This window comes from Syngnathus acus, chromosome 17 (genome assembly GCF_901709675.1).
Source record: "Syngnathus acus chromosome 17, fSynAcu1.2, whole genome shotgun sequence".
NCBI lineage: Eukaryota > Metazoa > Chordata > Actinopteri > Syngnathiformes > Syngnathidae > Syngnathus > Syngnathus acus.
Genome location: NC_051102.1, coordinates 1,179,474 through 1,200,354, shown reverse-complemented (window position 1 = coordinate 1,200,354; position 20,881 = coordinate 1,179,474). Strand labels below are relative to the sequence as shown.

Genomic DNA, 20,881 nt, shown 5'->3' with positions numbered 1-20,881 from the left:
GCTCACTTCATGCCAATATCGAAAAGGACTTTCCAAAAGGGATTGAATTTCGCAAGCACAAGTTTGGACACTTTGAAAAGTCAGGCAGAAAAATAGGTACAGTTTTTCAAAAAAATTACGAAGCACTCAGAGACTGTCACGCTTGCATTGTTTCAACTGGCTTGGAACATTGCATGGGCTAAAAAGCCATACAATGAAGTGGAGTTTGTTAAAAAATGCCTGTGACGTTATTGAAATCTTGTCTCCTGAAAACGACAAACTAAAACGAATGGTCTGTCCCGCCACACATAGTAAGTGAAAAAACTTATTATGTTTTTGTTTGTGGAATTTGTTGAACTGAGAGTTTGTCTGTGTGAGACAATGCACACAATGTTCATTGTTGAAAATGTGGTCTTTGGTCTGTGGTTTTAGTACTGTAGGAGTCAATTTGTCATTATCATGTTGATGCGTGACATGATGATGTCACACAATAAATGTGGCTGAGCAGAGGTGTGTGTGTGTGTGTGTGTGTGTGTGTGTGTGTGTGTGTGTGTGTGTGTGTGTGTGTGTGTGTGTGTGTGTGTGCGCGCGCGCGTTTGTGCGTGCATGTGTGTGTGCGTGTGTGTGTGAGTGTGTGTGTGTGAGTGTGTGTGTGTGGGGGGGGGGGTTCATGTGTGCTCACGTGTATGATGTGGCTCTTTGCGATGACACAGTAAAAAATGTGGCTCTTAGTCTCTGACTGGTTGGCCACCCCTGTGATAGACCATGAAAAGCATCGTTCACAGTTGCAGAAAAACGCAAGCGGGGAATCCAACGTGACCTCAGTATACAAAGATATGAAGAGGTGTTTGCAGAAAAACGCAAGCAGAGAATCCAACGTGACCTCAATATACAAAGATATGAAGAGGTGCGTTACAGTTAGAGAAACCAGGTCAGGACTCTGACTGCAAGTACAAGGATGCAGAAGACAAACTCAACAGAAAAATTGCCAGGATCTCCAAATTACCACTCCAGGTTTTACCTTGTTGCAAATAAAAATTCAAATTTACTAACCAGCTCAACATCACAGATCCAGATTGAAATGTAATGCCGAAGACAGGTGTGGTCCCAGAACTCAGAAAATTGTCCTTCCAAGGTCACGCATATGCAAATAAAACCCTCACACTGTGCATACATTTGACAGTCTATGGTGTTGGGAGATTCACAATTTTATGATGTTTGCTTTCTTAGCTTCTTAATCGATTGTGCGTGTCCCCGATTGTGCGTGTCCCTTGACGAGCCTTGTGAGTCATCGGAGGGAAGTGAGGGTGTGACTCACGACTGTGTGTGTGAACAGACCAATGGGCAGCCGCAGCTCCTCATATAAATAAGGCATAAAAATGTTCTTGAGGGAGACAGTGCTCACTTGCGCATGCACCGCGGGATGGGATGTTATTGGCGCGCTTTGCAATAGTCTCCAGACATCTGCACCTCTGAGCCTTTTCAGCGTCCACTTGTGTGGATTCCGCTACCTGTGGGCGCTCCTGCGTTCCGGTAAGACGTCTTGCTTTCATTCCCATCTTGTGCGCGTTAAATCTATTCATGACGCCTTATTCCAAACAAGAAAAAAGCGTTTGGCACAGTGTTATTTTGGACAAATGCAAAATATAATTACAATTGACCTCAAACGAATATAATTGTCTCGTTTGGTTTTATTTTGTTGTTGCTGTTTTGACTATAGAACTGTTGATTTTTTTCCCCCTTTTAATATATATTCATATATATAGTAAATTTCTTCTTTTTTTTACAATCTATTCCGTTCGAAGCTCTTGTGGATGTTACAAAGAAAACAAAAAACGATATTTTCTCCAGTGAGTTATTGTCATTTCCTTGATATCATATCTCTTTTTATTGTCTTGATGTGTCACTATTCCATCAGCTGCGATATACTGCAGCTCTGACGTAATTTAATGGCTAATTGAGTTCAAGAAATATTGCAGCGCGTTTCCGACATGGATGTACGTGTTATCTCCACGAGCGTTTATCCTTATTTTGGCAGTTCTGTCAGACCGCAATTGTGCTTCCAAATTGCGCATCCAAGAGTAGAGCTGACATTGTGCGTGATACCATTCCTGCAACGGTACATGCAAATTATTTTTATCATTATAATAATAATAATAATTATTATTATTATTATTATTATTCAGATTGACATACATGCGACAAAATGGCTGATTTATCATTCTAATCGTTCTGCTTTGTTTGCAGTTAAAATAGCCTTCTTGGAGATCAGGTAAAGGAAGAGCGTGATGGCCACGTCAGAGCCGCGAGCCACCAGCGGGGAACAGGACCCCAACACCGCCAATTTAAGACCCTCATCCACAAGTATGTGATTACAACACCTTGAAGTATCGACCCCCGAGGGTCATTCACATTTAGGCCGCCCTTCACCGAGATGCTGTGCATGGCTGATAAAAGGCTGCCTTGCTCAAAGTGCTCATACGCCTTTACTCCCTCACTCCCTCGTTCCCTCCCCTCCGTCTGGCTCGTCTCTGCCGTCACCCCTCCTTCTTTGTCTGGGGGGGAAGCGACTCTTGCCCGGGTCATTTGCTGTGTGGGCTCCGTAGTTAATCACTGCGGTTAAAAACAGAGCCATCACATCTGTCTATCTCTCAGGTTGTCTGTCTGTCTGTCTGTCTGTCTGGGTGCAGCAGTGCGCAAAGCAGTCCGCCGGGCAAGGAAATGATGTGACGGACGTTGGATCATGCACTCATATATTATATTATATACTCTATCTTTACATCTATGCCATAAGCCATTTGTATTTCTGCTAATTACAGACATAAATCTGTTTGAGCCAATTACGCTGTATGTTGAACGTAACGCTTATTATTTTGGATGCACCCACGTACTGCTGCTGAACGATGCCATTATCTCAGCTATATGCTCCATCTCACTCCCGACGGCCTGTGGCGTGTGGTCGCGCGTGGGCTTGTGTGCGTGTGCGTGTGTGTGTGCGTGTGGGCGCACGCTACGGCCTAAGCGCTTTTGAACAGCTTTGAGAAAAAAATATGTTGCTGTTGTGAAAGTTACTTGCATTCTCTTTTTTCCACGCCATGGCTCTGTCGCTTTGCATTCGGTCCAAATGGACGACATCTCCGCTCACGCATGTCCACGCTTTTGTGCGTCTGAGTGACACTCTGCGTGTCTCTAAGTGTCTGCTGCTATAGACTTCCACGACCATCACCAGCTCGCTCCAGTCACATGCGGTGTTTTCCTCAATTAATTCCCACCCTCCTCCGTGAGCTCATTTCACGGGTGTTAATTCCCACCCGGCCGTTTCGGCTGCATGTGTGCGAGTGTGTGAGCCAGCGTGTCCCTATTGATTTGGCTTTATAGGTCAGAAATGTTATGATTTACCCCCCCCCAGGACAGGAATCCGTAGGACAAAAAAACCCCCAAAACCCCCCAATATATATATATATACACATATATACATATATATATATATATATATATTATTTATATATATTTAGCCCAAAAACAGAAAAAATGGAAACATGATACTTCATGGTATACAGTCCACCCATATCGGAATTTTCATGGACTAAATATAACGAAATTATGTTGCCAAATTGAAAAATACACGCATAACATTCGAATTGTGTATTTCCCCATGCAAGATTAAATCCACGCAGTCTGGTTGTCACACACCCGGCCAAGTCACACACCTTAACGCTATAGCCTCCACCGTGCTTGGCCGCCTTTGCACCCATCTCCCATCGCCGCTCCTCCCAAACTTAAAGGTTTATTCTGTTTTAGCCAACGAATATGCGTGGATGCATGGCTGTACAAGGAAACTGGGCATGAGGATTTGTGGTAAGTTGTCTCCCGCATCCTGCAAATAAGCGTGGCCATTAGCGGTTGTCGTTTGCGACGGAGTTCCAAATTAGCGCCGCCAGTTTTTTGTACAATTAAAAAAAAAAAAAACTCTGCCCCAACATACAAATTAATTCACAGAGCGCATTCTTAAGTTGTTGGTCACAGTCGTAAACCCAATATTCATTGTAAAATAAATAAATGAACAAACCAAATAAAATCCAATAAGATGCATAGTTCAGTATTGTGTATGACAATTGAAATGGTAAATAGTTCTGCAGTCATAGCACACATATCACTCCTTATAATGCAGTCGATGCAGGAACAGTTCAATAAATACAGCTCTTGTATTGCTCATTGGTGTCCATTCCACCGCGTCAGCAGAGGGTCGCTGCATGTTATTCTTCGAATCGCAGCCATTTCCCTGCCTTCTAAAATAGGCCACTATGAGAACAAAACTGTCACAGTGTGTTACCATCTTGGAAAGGTCAGTGGACATTACCCTGTGGGTCTGATGATGAGCGCTCCTAACACCCACTCTGACCGCCCCCGGATCCGCCCGATGTCTTTTGCATTCAACAAACACTGGGACGAACGTACTTCAGACAGCATAGAAAAATATGCTAAAGCAGATTTTTTTTATTTTTTTTTAGAAATGGCAGGCATATTCTCGCAGCTATCAAATTATTTATTCTATAATAGAATGTAATTAAAAATCTAATTTTTTGTTAGACTTTTCATTCCTTAACAATAACAAAAACAAAGAAACAACAAACAAAATGTAAGATCGAGCGATGGGAAATTGACAAATGAAGACAATAATTAATTCAATTACATCACACTGCATTTAGAGTGTCATGGCTTTAGATATTGATTTTTGAATGTGTAATTTGGGAATTTACTAAAAAAAAAAACGCACTATAAAATCATTCTAAATACAAAATTACATGAATTGAAGAGAATAAAAAATCAAAACGCGCTCCCTTTTTTTTTTTTTTTTTGAGCAATTAGCGGGCCTTATATGGCCTTCACACGGGAGCGGATCAATCACCATGCAGGCAGGCCTATATTGTGGAAGCAGACATGCTGCGGCTCTGGCATCCTTCATTAACCCTCTTTGTGGGCGGGGGGGGGGGGGGGGGGGGGGGGGGGGTACTACTACTAGCGGTACGGAGCCATTGCCCAAAGCCGTCCGGATCACTGAGCCGATAACTGTGCGCGTGCGCGCGCGTGTTTATCCGTGTGTGTGTGGGTGTGGTTTATTCTATATATAGCCTAGGTTTTGTTTGGTTTGGTTTGATCTCCAGCTTGATACATCTTTTTAAATGATGCCGAAGCACAACTACAGTTTACATTAAAATCTTATTTTATTTTATAAATATAAAATTTTCGTTATGGAGATGTTTGGTGATAACTCGTGCACTTCCCCGTGCAAAACGCTAGGGTTCCTGCAGAAGAACAACAGCCTGGAGGAGAAAGGTAGACTGGGTCAGAAGAACCTACTCTCCTGTGACAACAGTGACAGGGACGCCCGGTTCCGACGCACCGAGACCGACTTCTCAAACTTGTTTGCCCGAGGTGAGAATTGATGATGAAGGGGAGAAAGAAAAGATTGTAAATCAACACTGCAATGTTTAATAAAAATTAAACCAAATCTAAGAAAATACATTAATCAATAAAAGTAAACAAATATAGACATAAATCTATTTGGAAAAATAAACTTATTATCATGGTGGTAGAGAAACGTGATTTCTACCAGCCATTCAGTGAACGTATCAAATAGAAAAAAAACAAATGGCAATCATAGAAATCTCATAATTAATTAAAAGAGAAAAACTCAGTCGGTATAGACTATCACCTTCATTTTACAGTAAAAGCTAAAGTATTTGGTTGAGTTAAAGTACTTAGTTTTTTGGGGGGCGGGGGCACTAATCATTATTTTATGCAGTGCAGATATTTTCTGGGGGGGGGGCAAATAAGTAAAATGCACAATATTTTCACTCAAACAAGAGAGCTATCCTTTAAAATAATTTTACTGCGTATTCTATAGACTTGTTGCCCGCAAAGAATGGCGAGGAACCTACCATGCAGTTTTTACTGGAGTTGGTTGACATCTTAACCAACTATGTGAAGAAGACGTTTGACCGTTCCACCAAGGTGCTGGACTTCCACCACCCGCACCAGCTCCTGGAGGGCATGGAGGGCTTTAACCTGGAGTTGTCCGACCAGCCCGAGTCTCTGGAACAGATCCTGGTGGACTGCAGGGACACGCTCAAATATGGCGTTCGGACAGGTACGGCAAAGAAATGTATGAAGTGTACTGCATCCTGAACAAATTATAGGCTGTAAAGCACGGTAAGCACATTGGGGATGCGTTTGTAGATAATCACTCCATTATTATGGTCAATACTTGGCCAATTAAAGGCGGAGGGAATGTGAGGCCAGTATAGTACAAACTCAAATTCAGCAAGCCGCTTAAAAAAAAAAAAAAACGTTCGTCGTCTGCCCCCTTATTTATTGCCCCCAAGGTATTAATTGGCTTGAGGTCCCCGAGCTCTCCCGTCTCTCTTATTAAAGTAAGTGTCGCCTGAGGGCTTCCTAACGTGGCCTGTTTGCAGCTGTTAAAACGACAGCGCTCAAGCCTCAAACTGTCCTTTGGGTTTTCCTACAGAATAACACTTTATGTCTATATATGTCACTTCTGGCGCGGAGACTCGCGATTGATTGCTTTCTGGAGAAATACAATGGGGAGCTGTCCGTGGTGCTGAACACAGACTGTGCATCGTTACTATACTATGCATTTTTGATTCCTGGCTCTATGCAGTCCTACTCATCTATACATTCAACTACTACGCATACTTATTATATGGGCCTACTAACACATTTACATGCTATTTATATCCATGACTGCATTTAGGCTGTGGGCATTTTTTGAGGCTGACTGTGTGTGCGAGCACCTTGAGTCTAAATGGCTGTCACATTATCACCTTGTTACCAGAGTGGCGCAACAATCTATTTAGTTGCCTTGCAAAAGACACAAATTTGAGTTAAGCAGGCAACACAGGAGTCGCAGAATTGCCCGAGACAATTAAAATGCTTCTGTCCTCATGTCTTAACTACTGTTGGAACGACTTTATGTTATGTGTATATTTCTCTCTTAGGTCACCCTCGCTTTTTCAACCAGTTGTCCTCAGGTTTAGACATTATTGGCCTGGCAGGAGAGTGGCTCACCTCCACCGCCAACACCAACATGTAAGTCATACATATATATACATGCTTGTCGTTATTGGCGTGCTTGTGGTTGACCCCATTAGTGGAAACCCCCCCCCCGCCTCTGCATGCCATGAAAGAATTTTCAGTTTGTTTCGGCCAGTCAATGTACACACTTTTTTTTTTGGTCTGTAAAGACTTGTGACTTGATAGAATGTTGGCAGCTGTCGAGCTGCTCCGTGTATCACAGTCTGTTCCGCCCCAGGGGTGGTTAGATTGCATATTGATCTCGGGTCACAGTTACATTGAGGCCTAGTCTGATAGAGGGCATGAGCCACATCAACTTCACATTTTTCAGGCGCACCCAAACACAAACTTAAGTCCTAATAAAAATATTCATGCCGTTGTATTATGTCAGAATGATGAATTGCTCATACTTTGCTAAGGGAACAAACAAAAATAAAAATGCTAAGAAGTTTGAGATAGCATTTATCTGGATCAATATATCAATTAGCGTATATGATGAGTGATTACTTACAATTGTGAGTGTGTGTGTGCGTGTGTGTGTGCGTGTGTGTGTACATGTGCGTGTGTGTTACATTCTTGCACTTAATGGCATGCATCTTCCAGTGCAAAGTTTGATTTCTCGCCCCAGAACAGAAGTATAATGACCAAATGATACTTTAACAATAATGTAGCACAATATATTTCCGCTGTCATTTATTTTATACACTTGTTTTAGGAATAAAAGCTCAATGCAGAGATAATCAACACAGATTGAGACACTTAATGTATCCAATTTTTCAAAACATTAGTCATGAAACGACCCTTTCCTCGCATGCGCACGCACACACGCATGCACGCTCGCACACACTCACTCACACACGCACACACACACACACACACACACACAAGCTCTGGCTGTCCCAGATACAGCAGCAAGGGTTTCCAGTCCATTGACTGCGGGCTCATTGTGAGCTGGTCTTAGCAGATAGGCCAGCTGGGCCCCACACTGTCACACAATGTCCTCAGGCACCACACAAAACCCTGTCACACTGTGGAAAGAGACTGCTGCGACTCCCCGCGGAGCGTTCGGTGCATTGTCCCCCGCGGACATGGTGAGACCCGGCGTTGCCACGCGTCGCAGAGGGGAAGAGGGAGCCTGCATGTCACGGGGTTAGTCATATAAAAGACACCCATTCAAAGAGACTCACATGCACAAGGAGCGCCCTTGATGATGGTAATGAGGGCATTTAGGGGCTTTCCCTGGAGACAGGCAGGTGACTGAGGGGTAATTTTCACCCTCAAAAGACCAATGATTGGCTCTGATTGTGATAATCATCACCATTATTGTCATTATGGCGTGAAATGACTCAAAGGGAAGAGAATTTTAAAGAGGTTTTGTTTCTTGTCTGCTGTGATTGAAATGCTGAAAACGGCGACACCGAAAGTCTATGTATATGTATATATATATATATATATATATTTTTTTTTGAGCACTGTATATACGTATATATATATATATATATATATATATATATACGTATATACAGTGCTCAAAAAAAATAAAGGAACAGTTTTTTACCAGGGTATGGCATGAATTCAATTAGACTTTTCTGATAAGGTTTTGGTCAGGTACGTGGCAGAGGGGGTTGTTAATCAGTTTCAGCTGCATTGGTGTTGATGGAATTAACAACAGGTGCACTAGAGGGGCAACAACAAGATGCTCCCCAAAACAGGACTGATTTTGCAGGTGGAGGCCATTTCAAGTTCCTCCCTCTTGATCTTTTTTAACTGTTTTTCCACAAGTGTTGGCTTTAGCTAAAGTCATTATCACGACTGGGAGCATGAGGCGATTTCTTAACCCTCCTGAAGTTGCGCAGATTGTCCAACTCCTCCAGGATGGCACATCCATGCAAGAAGATTTGATGTGTCTCCCAGTACAATCTCCAGAGCATGGAGGAGATTCCAGGAGACAGACAGTTACTCTAGGAGAGCTGGACAGGGCCGTAGACGGTCCTCATTCCATCAGCAGGACCGATATCTGTTGCTTTGTGCAAGGAGGAACAGGTTGAGCACTGCCCGAGCCCTACAGAATGACCTCCAGCAGGCTACTGGTGTGAATGTCTCTGCCCAAACAATCAGAAACAGACTTCATGAGGGTGGCCTCAGGGCACGACGTTCTGTAGTGTTTCCTGTGCTCATTGCTCAGCACCGTGGAGCTCGATTGGCATTTGCCATAGAACACCAGAATTGGCAAGTCCGCCACTGGCGCCCTATGCTTTTCACAGATGAGAGCAGGTTTACCCTGAGCACCTGTGATAGACGTCAAAGGGTCTGGAGAAGCCAAGGAGAGCGCTATGCTGCCTGCAACATCATTCAGCATGACCGGTTCGGTGGTGGGTCAGTGATGGTCTGGGGAGGCATTTCCATGGAGGGACGAAAAGACCTCTACAGGCTATAGAACGGCAGTCTGACTGCCATTAGGTATCGGGATGAAATCCTTGCACCCATGGTCAGACCCTACGCTGGTGCAGTAGGTCCTGGGTTCCTCCTGATCCACAACAATGCCCGGCCTATTGTGGCAAGAGTATGCAGACAGTATCTGGAGGATGAAGGAATTGACACAATTGAATGGCCCTCACGATCACCTGATCTAAACCCGATAGAACACCTCTGGGACATAATGTTTCGGTCCATCATACACCGCCAGGTTGCTCCTCAAACTTTACAGGAGCTCACTTAGACAGATCTGGGAGGACATCTCACAAGACACCATCCGTCGTCTCATTAGGAGCATGCCGCGACGTTGTCAAGCATGCATACAAGCTCGTGGGGGCCACACAAATTATTGAAAAGAATTTTGAGTTGCACCCCTCCGTGAGTCGTCACCTTATCGTGGTGGAGGGGTTTGCGTGCCCCTATGATCCTAGGAGCCATGTTGTCTGGGCTTCATGCCCCTGGTAGGGTCACCCATGGCAAACGGGTCCTAGGTGAGGGGCCAGACAAAGCACGGCTCATCAGCCCCTTATGATGAAAAAAATTAATGGATCACGTTTTCCCTCGCCCGGACGCGGGTCACCGGGGCCCCCCTCTGGAGCCAGGCCTGGAGGCGGGGCTCGAAGGCGAGCGTCTGGTGGCCGGGCCTTCGCCCATGGGGCCCGGCCGGGCTCAGCCCGAAAAGGAAACGTGGGTCCCCCTTCCCATGGGCTCACCACCTGTGGGAGGGGCCAAAGGGGTCGGGTGCATTGCAAGCTGGGCGGCAGCCAAAGGCAGGGACCTTGGCGGTCTGATCCCCGGCTGCAGAAGCTGGCTCTTGGGACATGGAATGTCACCTCTCTGGCTGGAAAGGAGCCCGAGCTGGTGTGCGAGGAAGAAAAGTTCCGACTAGATATAGTCGGACTTGCCTCCACGCACAGTTTGGGTTCCGGTACAAGCCCTCTCGAGAGGGGTTGGACTCTCTTAAAGATTAAAGATTAAACTCCCAATGATCGTCACACACACACCTGGGTGTGGTGAAATTTGTCCTCTGCATTTAACCCATCCCCGTGTGATTTTAATCCATCCCCTGGGGAAGAGGGCAGCAGTGAGCAGCAGCGGTGCCGCGCTCGGGAATCAGTTGGTGATCTAACCCCCCAATTCCAACCCTTAATGCTGAGTGCCAAGCAGGGAGGCAATGGGTCCCATTTTTATAGTCTTTGGTATGACCCGGCCGGGGTTTGAACCCACAACCTTCCAGTCTCAGGGCGGACACTCTACCACTAGGCCACTGAGCTTCCACTCTGGAGTTGCCCACGGTGAGAGGCGTCGAGCAGGTGTGGGTATACTTATTGCCCCCCGGCTGGGCGCCTGCACATTGGGGTTCACCCCGGTGAACGAGAGGGTAGCCTCCCTCCGCCTTCGGGTGGGGGGACGGGTCCTGACTGTTGTTTGTGTCTATGCACCAAACGGCAGCTCAGAGTACCCACCCTTTTTGGAGTCCCTGGAGGAAGTGCTGGAGAGCGCTCCTTCTGGGGACTCCATCGTTCTACTGGGTGACTTCAATGCTCACGTGGGCAATGACAGGGAGACCTGGAAGGGCGTGATTGGGAGGAACGGCCCCCCCGATCTGAACCCGAGCGGTGTTCTATTATTGGACTTCTGTGCTCGACACGGATTTTCTATAATGAACACCATGTTCAAACATAAGGGTGTCCATGTGTGCACTTGGCACCAGGACACCCTAGGCCGCAGTCCGATGATCGACTTTGTAGTCGTGTCATCGGATTTGCGGCCGCATGTTTTGGACACTCGGGCGAAGAGAGGGGCGGAGCTGTCAACTGATCACCACCTGGTGGTGGGTTGGCTCCGATGGTGGGGGAAGATGCCGGTCCGACCTGGCAGACCCAAACGCTCTGTGAGGGTCTGCTGGGAACGTCTGGCGGAATCCCCTGTCAGGAAGAGCTTCAACTCCCACCTCCGGCAGAGCTTTTCCCACGTCCCGGGGGATGCGGGGGACATTGAGTCCGAGTGGACCTTATTCCGCGCCTCCATTGTTGAGGCGGCCGACCGGAGCTGTGGCCGTAAGGTCATTGGTGCCTGTCGTGGCGGCAATCCCCGAACCCGCTGGTGGACACCGGCGGTAAGGGATGCCGTCAAGCTGAAGAAGGAGTCCTATCGGGCCGTTTTGGCCTGCGGGACTCCGGAGGCAGCTGACAGGTACCGGATGGCCAAGCGGAACGCGGCTTCGGCGGTTGCTGAGGCAAAAACCCGGACGTGGGAGGAGTTTGGCGAGGCCATGGAGAATGACTTCCGGACGGCTTTGAGGAAATTCTGGTCCACCATCCGGCGTCTCAGGAGGGGGAAGCAGTGCAACGTCAACACTGTTTACAGTGGCGATGGCGTGCTGCTGACCTCGACTCGGGACGTCGTGTGTCGGTGGGGAGAATACTTCGAAGACCTCCTCAATTCCACCGACACGCCTTCCATTGTGGAAGCAGGGCCTGGGGACTCTGAGGCGGACTCTCCAATCTCTGGGGTCGAAGTCACTGAGGTAGTTAAAAAACTCCTCGGTGGCAGGGCCCCGGGGGTGGATGAGATCCGCCCGGATTTCTTAAGGGCTCTGGATGTTGTGGGGCTGTCATGGCTGACACGTCTCTACAGCATCGCGTGGACATCGGGGACAGTGCCTCTGGATTGGCAGACTGGGGTGGTGGTTCCCCTCTTTAAGAAGGGGGACCGGAGGGTGTGTTCCAATTACAGGGGAATTACACTCCTCAGCCTCCCTGGTAAGGTCTATTCAGGGGTGCTGGAGAGGAGGGTCCGTCGGGAGGTCGAACCTCGGATTCAGGAGGAACAGTGTGGCTTTCGTCCTGGCCGTGGAACAGTGGACCAGCTCTTCACCCTCAGCAGGATCCTCGAGGGTGCATGGGAGTTCGCCCAACCAGTCCACATGTGTTTTGTGGACTTGGAGAAGGCGTTCGACCATGTCCCTCGTGAGGTTCTGTGGAGGGTGCTTCGGGAGTACGGGGTACCGAGCCAACTTATAAGGGCGGTTCGGTCCCTGTATCACAGATGCCAGAGTTTGGTCCGCATTTCCGGCAGTAAGTCGGATTCGTTCCCAGTGAGGGTTGGACTCCGCCAAGGCTGCCCTTTGTCACCGATTCTGTTCATAATTTTTATGGACAGAATTTCTAGGCGCAGCCGAGGCGTTGAGGGTGTCCGGTTTGGGGACCTCAGCATCGCGTCTCTGCTTTTTGCAGACGACGTGGTGCTGTTGGCTTCTTCAGGCCGTGATCTCCAGCTCTCACTGGAGCGGTTCGCAGCCGAGTGTGAAGCGGTCGGGATGATGGTCAGCACCTCCAAATCCGAGTCCATGGTCCTCGATCGGAAAAGGGTGGAATGCCCTCTCCGGATCGGGGATGAGATCCTGCCCCAAGTGGAGGAGTTTAAGTATCTTGGGGTCTTGTTCACGAGTGAGGGGAGGATGGAGCGCGAGATCGACAGGCGGATCGGTGCAGCGTCGGCAGTAATGCGGACTCTGTACCGGTCCGTCGTGGTAAAGAGAGAGCTGAGCCAAAAGGCAAAGCTCTCAATTTACCGGTCGATTTACGCTCCTACCCTCACCTATGGTCACGAGCTATGGGTCGTGACCGAAAGAACGAGATCCCGGATACAAGCGGCCGAAATGAGTTTTCTCCGCAGGATGTCCGGGCTCTCCCTTAGAGATAGGGTGAGAAGTTCGGTCATCCGGGAGAGACTCGGAGTAGAGTCGCTGCTCCTCCACGTTGAGAGGAGCCAGATGAGGTGGCTCGGGCATCTCATCAGGATGCCTCCTGGACGCCTCCCTGGGGAGGTGTTCCGGGCATGTCCCACCGGTAGGAGACCCCGGGGACGACCCAGGACGCGCTGGATGTCTCTCGGCTGGCCTGGGAACGCCTTGGGATCCCCCGGGATGAGCTAGATGAAGTGGCTGGGGAGAGGGAAGTCTGGGAGTCCCTCCTGAAACTGCTGCCCCCGCGACCCGACCCCGGATAAGCGGAAGAAGATGGATGGATGGATGGATGGAGTTGCAGAAATTGAATTTCGGCAAAAAGGACGAGCCTGCCATATCATTTTTTCACTTTGATTTTTGGGGTGTCTGTATACTGAGCCCTCTGTAGGCTGAAAACATTTATTTCCATCAAAAGATGTGGCATCATTTTGTTTTTGAGACATTAAACTGTCCATATCAGTATAGCTATCTCCCCCCCAAAAATTCACCATTGAAATCTGATGTGTTTTCAAAGTGTTCCTTTAATTTTTTTGAGCAGTGTATATATATATATATATATATGTTTCCTCCTCGCGGTCTTTATCTTGACTCTTTTTGCACACAAAACACAAAGCTTTTCCTGTGCTGCAGAACATGCAGAGTAATTGCAAACAAGATGTTTCGATGGTAATGGTGGTGCCCTAAGTGGCCTCATTACAGAGAGGGATCAGTCACTGTGGGAGGTGTGGAGTGGATGTAAGATTTATGTGGCAACTTTCCCTTCTCCTGGACTTCTTTTGTTGTGCAACACACCTTCATCCTGGTGATGTCCAATCTTTTGCTTTCATCTAACCACACTGTAATTAATTAAACCGTTTTTGATAAATTGTGGTCAAAACACACACGCACGCACACACACACACACACACACACACACACACACACACACGCACACACACACACACGCACACACACACACACACACACATAGACATACTGTTATCTTTCCCAAACAGACACTGAAGCCCTCTCAGCTGTCAAATCAGCACCATTCAGAATTGTGACTGAGCTTGGCAGATTGACAGATAGCCATCACAGCATTGTGTGCTATAATTAAACCACTAAGGGATTTCACAAGGCATTTGAATATGAATGTTTGCTGCCTGTAAGACTCCAATCATCACACACTTTAATTAGCTCAGTCAGCACAGGCTCCTGTGGATTGAATTACGGAGGAGCAAATGGAAAATGAATCACTCTTTGTGTGTATGCATGCAAAATTCTGTCTTCTTGCTCTAAAGGTGGTTGTTGATGACTCAGGCGGTGCTACGATGCCCCCATGATGTGCTGATGTGAGCATTTTCAACTTTGTGATTGACAGGTTCACCTACGAGATCGCTCCAGTGTTTGTTTTAATGGAGCAGCTGACCTTGAAGAAGATGAGAGAGATGATTGGCTGGCCTGATGGCGAGGGAGATGGCCTCTTCTCGCCAGGTTAGTGACAAAAGAAAAAGATATGGATAAAATTCCCAGTGGTGATTGGCAGTGACAAATATGAGCGTGAACAATGTTCACACGATGCGGGAGAAAGTTTGGCTTAGATACTGGGACGATCGTGAAGTGAAGCATACTTTGTGAATCGAACCAATTAAAAAAAAAAAAAAACATTTATGTCTCTTGTGCTCAACAGGCGGCGCTATTTCCAACATGTACAGTGTGATGATCGCTCGTTACAAGTATTTCCCCGAGGTCAAGACAAAGGGCATGTCTGCTGCTCCTCGCCTGGTTCTGTTCACGTCCGAACATGTAAGTTGTATGAGACCACTGGACATGAACACACACAGAAATTACTTTTACTACATGTCCTTAGAGCAGGGCTGGGGAAAAAAATATAAAACATAGGCCAAATCATGGAAAAAATGTAAAAAACAATAATGTTTTGACAATAATCACAAGTATCGTAATTTTGTCATTCAAAATGTATTCTCATATTTATTTTATTATTTATAATTATTGTTTTTTAATCAACCAATAGTTTAATAAAATAAGTAAAGGCATTTTTATTGTACATTTACTATGTTTTTAACATTTTAATTTAAACATGTTTTTTTATATAAAAAATGGATAACCTACAAAAACAATTAATGAAACCAATGCATTAAATCAATACTGTCCATTAGACAATTTAAGTGGATGCTCGGTGGGCTCGGTTGAAGAACAGAGCGGGTCCGAATACTTTGCCTGCGGCTGCTTTAGAGAATTGTGTAGCTGTGATTTGGCCACAAAAGCTCCATTGCCCTTGATGGCTTTTGAACATTTGTCAATAAGAGAGTCATTGTTTACCTGATGTGTGTTGTTCCTGTAGAGTCACTACTCCATAAAGAAGGCTGGTGCCGCTCTGGGTTTTGGCACTGAGAATGTGATTCTGCTGAGCACAGATGAGAGGTAATGTATGTATGTAACATGTAAATAAATAAATGAACAAACAACATTACCGTCCCTAAAATTTCATTTTGGTTCATTTGGACAGTGAAGCCCTTAGCATTTGACAGCTTAGCGGTTGCCATTTTACTAGTGTATCGTTCCCTTGCTCATGGCTCTCCAATTGACATTGGAGCAAATTGTTACCTGGCAAGATGTTTTTCTTGCCTTGACTGCTCTTTAAGAAGCTTTATGGTTGTCACAGTACTCCAATGCTCAGTCCAAGTTGCGCTCTCTGTTGCAAGTCTCTCAAAACAGGATCTGTTCTTGACATACCACGCACTGAATATGTCACACCTGATCAAGCTTTACCTGTTTGAAAACGGTCAGATGCTAATTGCTAATGTCAAATGCTAATAGAAAAAAAGGGGAGTGCATAATGGCTTTTGGACCCACCCCATATAAAGAGATGTTTCTCACTCTTTTAGGGGGAGGGTCATTCCTGCTGATCTGGAGGCTAAGGTCATTGACGCTAAACAGAAGGTGAGGTCTTGATTTGCCTTCCCTCTTCCTTATTTGCTTTGTCACTGATGTTCATGATCCTCAAGTGTTACGTGTGTGCGCGTGTGTGTGTACATTTCACAGGGTTACGTGCCGTTATTTGTCAACGCCACAGGTGGCTCCACCGTCTATGGCGCCTTTGACCCCATCAATGAGATTGCTGACATTTGCGAGAAGTACAACCTGTGGCTGCACGTTGACGTGAGTGGTTATCTTTGTCATGATTCATATTCAGCTAATAGTAAGTCGAGGTCACCGTCGTGATGCCTTTTGTCTCCGGTAGGGCGCGTGGGGTGGTGGTCTGCTCATGTCAAGGAAACACCGCCATAAGCTCAATGGAATTGAGAGGTGATTTGCTAACACGACAGTATGTTACCTGTATTCCAAGTCAGTAGAAGAGAAAACGCTGTTTGAATTTTGCAGAGCCAACTCTGTCACATGGAACCCTCACAAGATGATGGGCGTGCCGCTGCAGTGTTCAGCCATCCTCGTTCGGGAAAAGGTAGGCTAGCAGCGGTTATTGTAACGTCAGCTCATTTACGTATCTTGATATTTTCTGAGCCATGCCTCGAGCAGAGGATTTCTAGAGATTTGAATATATGTGTGTTTACAGGGACTGATGGGGGGCTGTAACTCCATGTGTGCTGGCTATTTGTTCCAACAAGACAAGCAATACGACATCACGTATGACACCGGAGACAAAGCCATCCAATGTGGCCGCCACGTGGATATATTTAAATTCTGGCTCATGTGGAAAGCCAAGGTAAAAGGACATATGCTACTCTCAAAATAATATTATAAATCGCATGCCATTATTTGAGCCCGGGCCCCTTTGAGTACTTAATTGTGATTTTTAATGCCGTGTTTCCCCTCACAGGGCACCACTGGGTTCGAGCAGCACATTGACAGGTGCTTGGATCTGTCTCAGTACCTGTATAACAAGATTAAGAACAGGGAGGGATATGAGATGGTGTTTGATGGAGAAGTAAGAAATCCGAATTTTGTTTTTGCTATGTGTCTCGTGGTTTTTTTTGTTTTGTTTTTCAACGGACTTGTGACTATTTTTGTCCACAGCCTCAGCACACCAACGTTTGCTTCTGGTACATTCCGCTCAGCTTGAGGGGGATGCCGGACAGTGAGGAGAGGCGGGAAAAGCTGCATAGGGTGAGAGAGCATCTGTCGAAGAGCATTTCGTAACGTTTGTAAACGATATGTGGCACAAATGAATCTGACGACCACTGACCTGAAGTTTAACCATGACAAAACGGATATATAGTGGAGCCTCGGTTTTCAACCACAATCCGTTCCAGAAGGCTGTTCGAGAAGTGACTCGTTCGAATTCCGAATCATGTTTTGTAATCATGGGAAAAAAAATTAATCCATTTCAAGCAAACAAAAAAGCATTTTTTCATTTGCGCATTTTTGTCCGATCGCGCAACTGCAGCGCACCGCCAAACGCGCAACCGTAGCGCGTCGCCGACCGCGCAACTGCACCGCGCTGGTCGCATTATTGTGACAGAGCCGTCGCTGAAATTTAGAAAATATTTTTAATGTCCTGATGTACTTTCCAAAATTTAAGTGGACCTCAGTGCGCGAGGAGCTTAATTTGGTCCGATCGCGCAACCGCAGCGCGCCGGGCGCTCACTGTCGCATTGTTTTAAGAGCGTCTTTGTGTTTTAGGATGGCTTTACTGCTCCCACTTGCTTCCTTTTGCATGATTAGAGTTGATGCAATCCTCAGAGTAACAAGAATGTAATAACGAACGGAGTCAGTTGGCATGCGGGTCCTCTCGGCTCAACTCGCGAGGTTCGACAACCGAATTTGGTCCGACATCCGAAGCAAAAAAATCTCGAATTTTTTGTTCGAATATCAATTTGTTCGAGAACCGAGACGTTCGAAAACCTGTACCCCCAAAAAGTAATCAAAATCCTACCAACCGAAAATATGGGTGAGAATAATAAATGGAGTGGATTTGATACAGTGAAGGTTTTGCACTAACACCGAATGCTATTTGGAACTGTTGTGCCAAATTGTGGAAGCAAGGTTAGCGTTAGCCTAAGCCTTGAAACCAAGGCTAAACATTGGTGAAATATAGCTCTCCTTCCCAACTAACTTCCTCACTATCTTCATTGTCAGGTTGCACCAAAAATCAAGGCCATGATGATGGAGTCAGGGACCACCATGGTGGGATACCAGCCTCAGGGCAATAAAGTCAACTTCTTCCGTATGGTGGTCTCCAACCATGCGGCCACCCAATCTGATATCGACTTCCTCATCGATGAGATAGAGAGGCTGGGTCATGACCTGTAGACCTCCGTTCACAGCGCTCCTGCGTTGTTCTACGGCACATCATCCCGACGAGAGAACCCAATAAGACGACTTCAAGACCCCCACCCCCGCTCCCTGCACACACATTTGTCCTCCTTTAGCTGCGTATATGCCGATATAGTTTCAGGTAACTGATGGATGTGTGCTCGTGGGATGTCTTGTACTGCGTGTGTTCAATCTAGTGTCATTTAATGTAAATTGTTGTTCACTGTGAACGTGTGTGTGTGTGTGTGTGCGTGCGTGCGTGCGTGCGTGCGTGCGTGCGTGTGTGTGTGTGTGTGTGTGTGTGTGTGTGTGTGTGCACGCGAGGGTGTGCTCGTGTGAGCTCGTGTGAGCTCGTGTGAGCAAATAGCAGAAAAGCACAGCTCCAAATTATTCTTGTCTACACAAGAGTGTGGTGGGCACACCGTGTGCATATAAAGTATTTCAGAGCTATTTATTAAAGATAAGCTAATGAACGTATGGGTACAGCATAGCTACGAAATGTCCTTTGCTGAGAAGATCTGTCACATTCTTGAAGTTGGACAGGTCATGGCAATGAAAAAATGCAGTTGTGAAGATTTTAAAAATGCTGGCTCATTGTCCGTTTCATGCAATCTTGTGATACCTGTATGTGTTCTTAAAAAGTATTTCTTCATATTTTATTCTATAGAAAAGATTGCATTTTCACTGTATACAAATTCAGGTATTTTAATGTAAATGTATCTTCATGTGTGGTACATGGTGATAATTCGTACATTTAAAATGGAAATAATAGTGGCCAAAGAAAGAATAGAGTGGAAATAGTGCAAGTCATTATTCCTCATATATAACTTCTAGATGTTTGTAACATGTGACCCTCAACTGCAATGCAATTTCTATCGTGCGTTTACTTTTGTGATTGTGAGTCTTTGAATGTCTGAGGTGACTGACGAAAGAAATGTTCCGCTGGCTGAGCGAGTAGCATAGGAATGTGAGAATGTATTCTCTTCTTGAGAATGGGTAGCAAGAGTTGTGGTATCTGTTGGAATTCCAATGCATTTACTGTAATATAATATATTTATTGTAATACATATTCATTGTATTTCCAGTATTATGGGAGCTCAACGGAATATCTTGTTTGAGGAGTTCGTCTTTGTGTCTTTGCACTAGGTTCACCTTTCTTTCCTCCATTGTAAATGGTTGTGTACAATGAGATTTAATTTAATGAAACGTTGATGGTAACCAGGGACCATTATGTGAATAGGATTATTGCAAAATCATATTGAAACAATTTGTTGTCAGGAAATCCTTTACGTGACCAGTATGGTTTTGAGATCAATATAGCTGTAAAGAATGTTAGCCAGGAGATTATCTGGAGGCACTTTAATAAGAAACACAGCGTCTCTATACGATGTTTAATAAAGTCTATGAAACTTATGAATTGTTGTTGAATCTTCAATTTATGACTTAAATATAAAATACTACACCCGTACACAAACATAGACCACACGCCCACACATATAATAATAATAATAATTTGGTAAATAGACAGTGCTCGAAGAGCGGTTTCTTTTTTCTTTTTTTCCAGGAATATCCAGGGAAGCATAATTGATTTTAGTATTGAGAGATATGTGAGAATATAATAGGATTCGGCAGCTCTGCGCCCTCTCAGATAGAAAGAGAACGGCTCCAGAGTTTCATGTATTCCCAACGACCTCATTAAAATAAAAAAAAAGTCAATGGAAATAAAGTCACCGTTGCGCTGAGGAAAGGAATGCTTGCGCTCTCTAGTGGTGGAGTTAATGTCTTGATATTCCAAAATAACGACAAACATTTTTTGATTCAGCAGTTTAAACGTAGTAAATGTCAAGGCATCACAGCCATAAACATTGGACTTTTATTTTGAAGTGAAAAGACAATGGCTGTAAACTTCAGTTAGTGACTCTAAGCTAAAAGGTTCATAGATTTCTGTCAAATACTGAATCTCTTCAGAAAATTGTAATATGTAATATTTCGTGTTAATTAAAAATTCGTAAATATGGCATGTTGAGGAAACATTTATGAATATAAATAAAGTCGATTTTGTGTGGAATTCTCTCATTTGGTGTAACCAATTAGTATGTGGTGTAACTGATGGTGCTTGCATCAGAGCCGAAATAAAATGTCAGAATATATCTAAAATAAATGTCAAAATAAAATGTCAGAATATATCTAAAATAAATGTATACATGTATGAGACACATCTATTGAAATATCTTAAACCTAAATTATATACAAATAATGTACATGCTTCTTCGGATGCAAATATTTCCTGCCACGTAACGGCGCATG

The 20,881-nt window shown here is 45.3% G+C and overlaps 1 protein-coding gene across 2 annotated transcripts; it reads left to right on the top strand.

Moving 5' to 3' along the window:
- Positions 1-1,317: 1,317 nt before the first annotated feature.
- On the top strand, positions 1,318-18,617 carry LOC119137193 (glutamate decarboxylase 1-like). Of its 2 annotated transcripts, XM_037276303.1 has the most exons (17): positions 1,318-1,512; positions 2,227-2,343; positions 3,781-3,837; positions 5,281-5,415; positions 5,888-6,130; positions 6,999-7,089; positions 14,661-14,773; positions 14,970-15,085; positions 15,645-15,724; positions 16,189-16,243; positions 16,346-16,462; positions 16,545-16,609; positions 16,685-16,763; positions 16,875-17,024; positions 17,139-17,246; positions 17,336-17,425; positions 18,398-18,617. In XM_037276303.1, exons 2-17 carry the CDS (start codon positions 2,268-2,270, stop codon positions 18,569-18,571), a joined length of 1,749 nt encoding a protein of 582 aa, XP_037132198.1. In that variant the 5' UTR covers positions 1,318-1,512; positions 2,227-2,267; the 3' UTR covers positions 18,572-18,617. The 2 variants fall into 2 exon arrangements, with proteins under 2 accessions (XP_037132198.1, XP_037132200.1); XM_037276305.1 differs by lacking the exon at positions 3,781-3,837.
- The last annotated feature ends 2,264 nt before the right edge of the window (positions 18,618-20,881 follow it).

Coding starts and splice junctions, on each gene's coding strand:
- LOC119137193 (XM_037276303.1), top strand. CDS start 2,268: ATGGCCACGTCAGAGCCGCGAGCCACCAGCGGGGAACAGGACCCCAAC. Junction 15,725..16,188: donor CTGCTGAGCACAGATGAGAG/GTAATGTATGTA, acceptor TCACTCTTTTAG/GGGGAGGGTCATTCCTGCTG. Junction 16,244..16,345: donor TCATTGACGCTAAACAGAAG/GTGAGGTCTTGA, acceptor TACATTTCACAG/GGTTACGTGCCGTTATTTGT.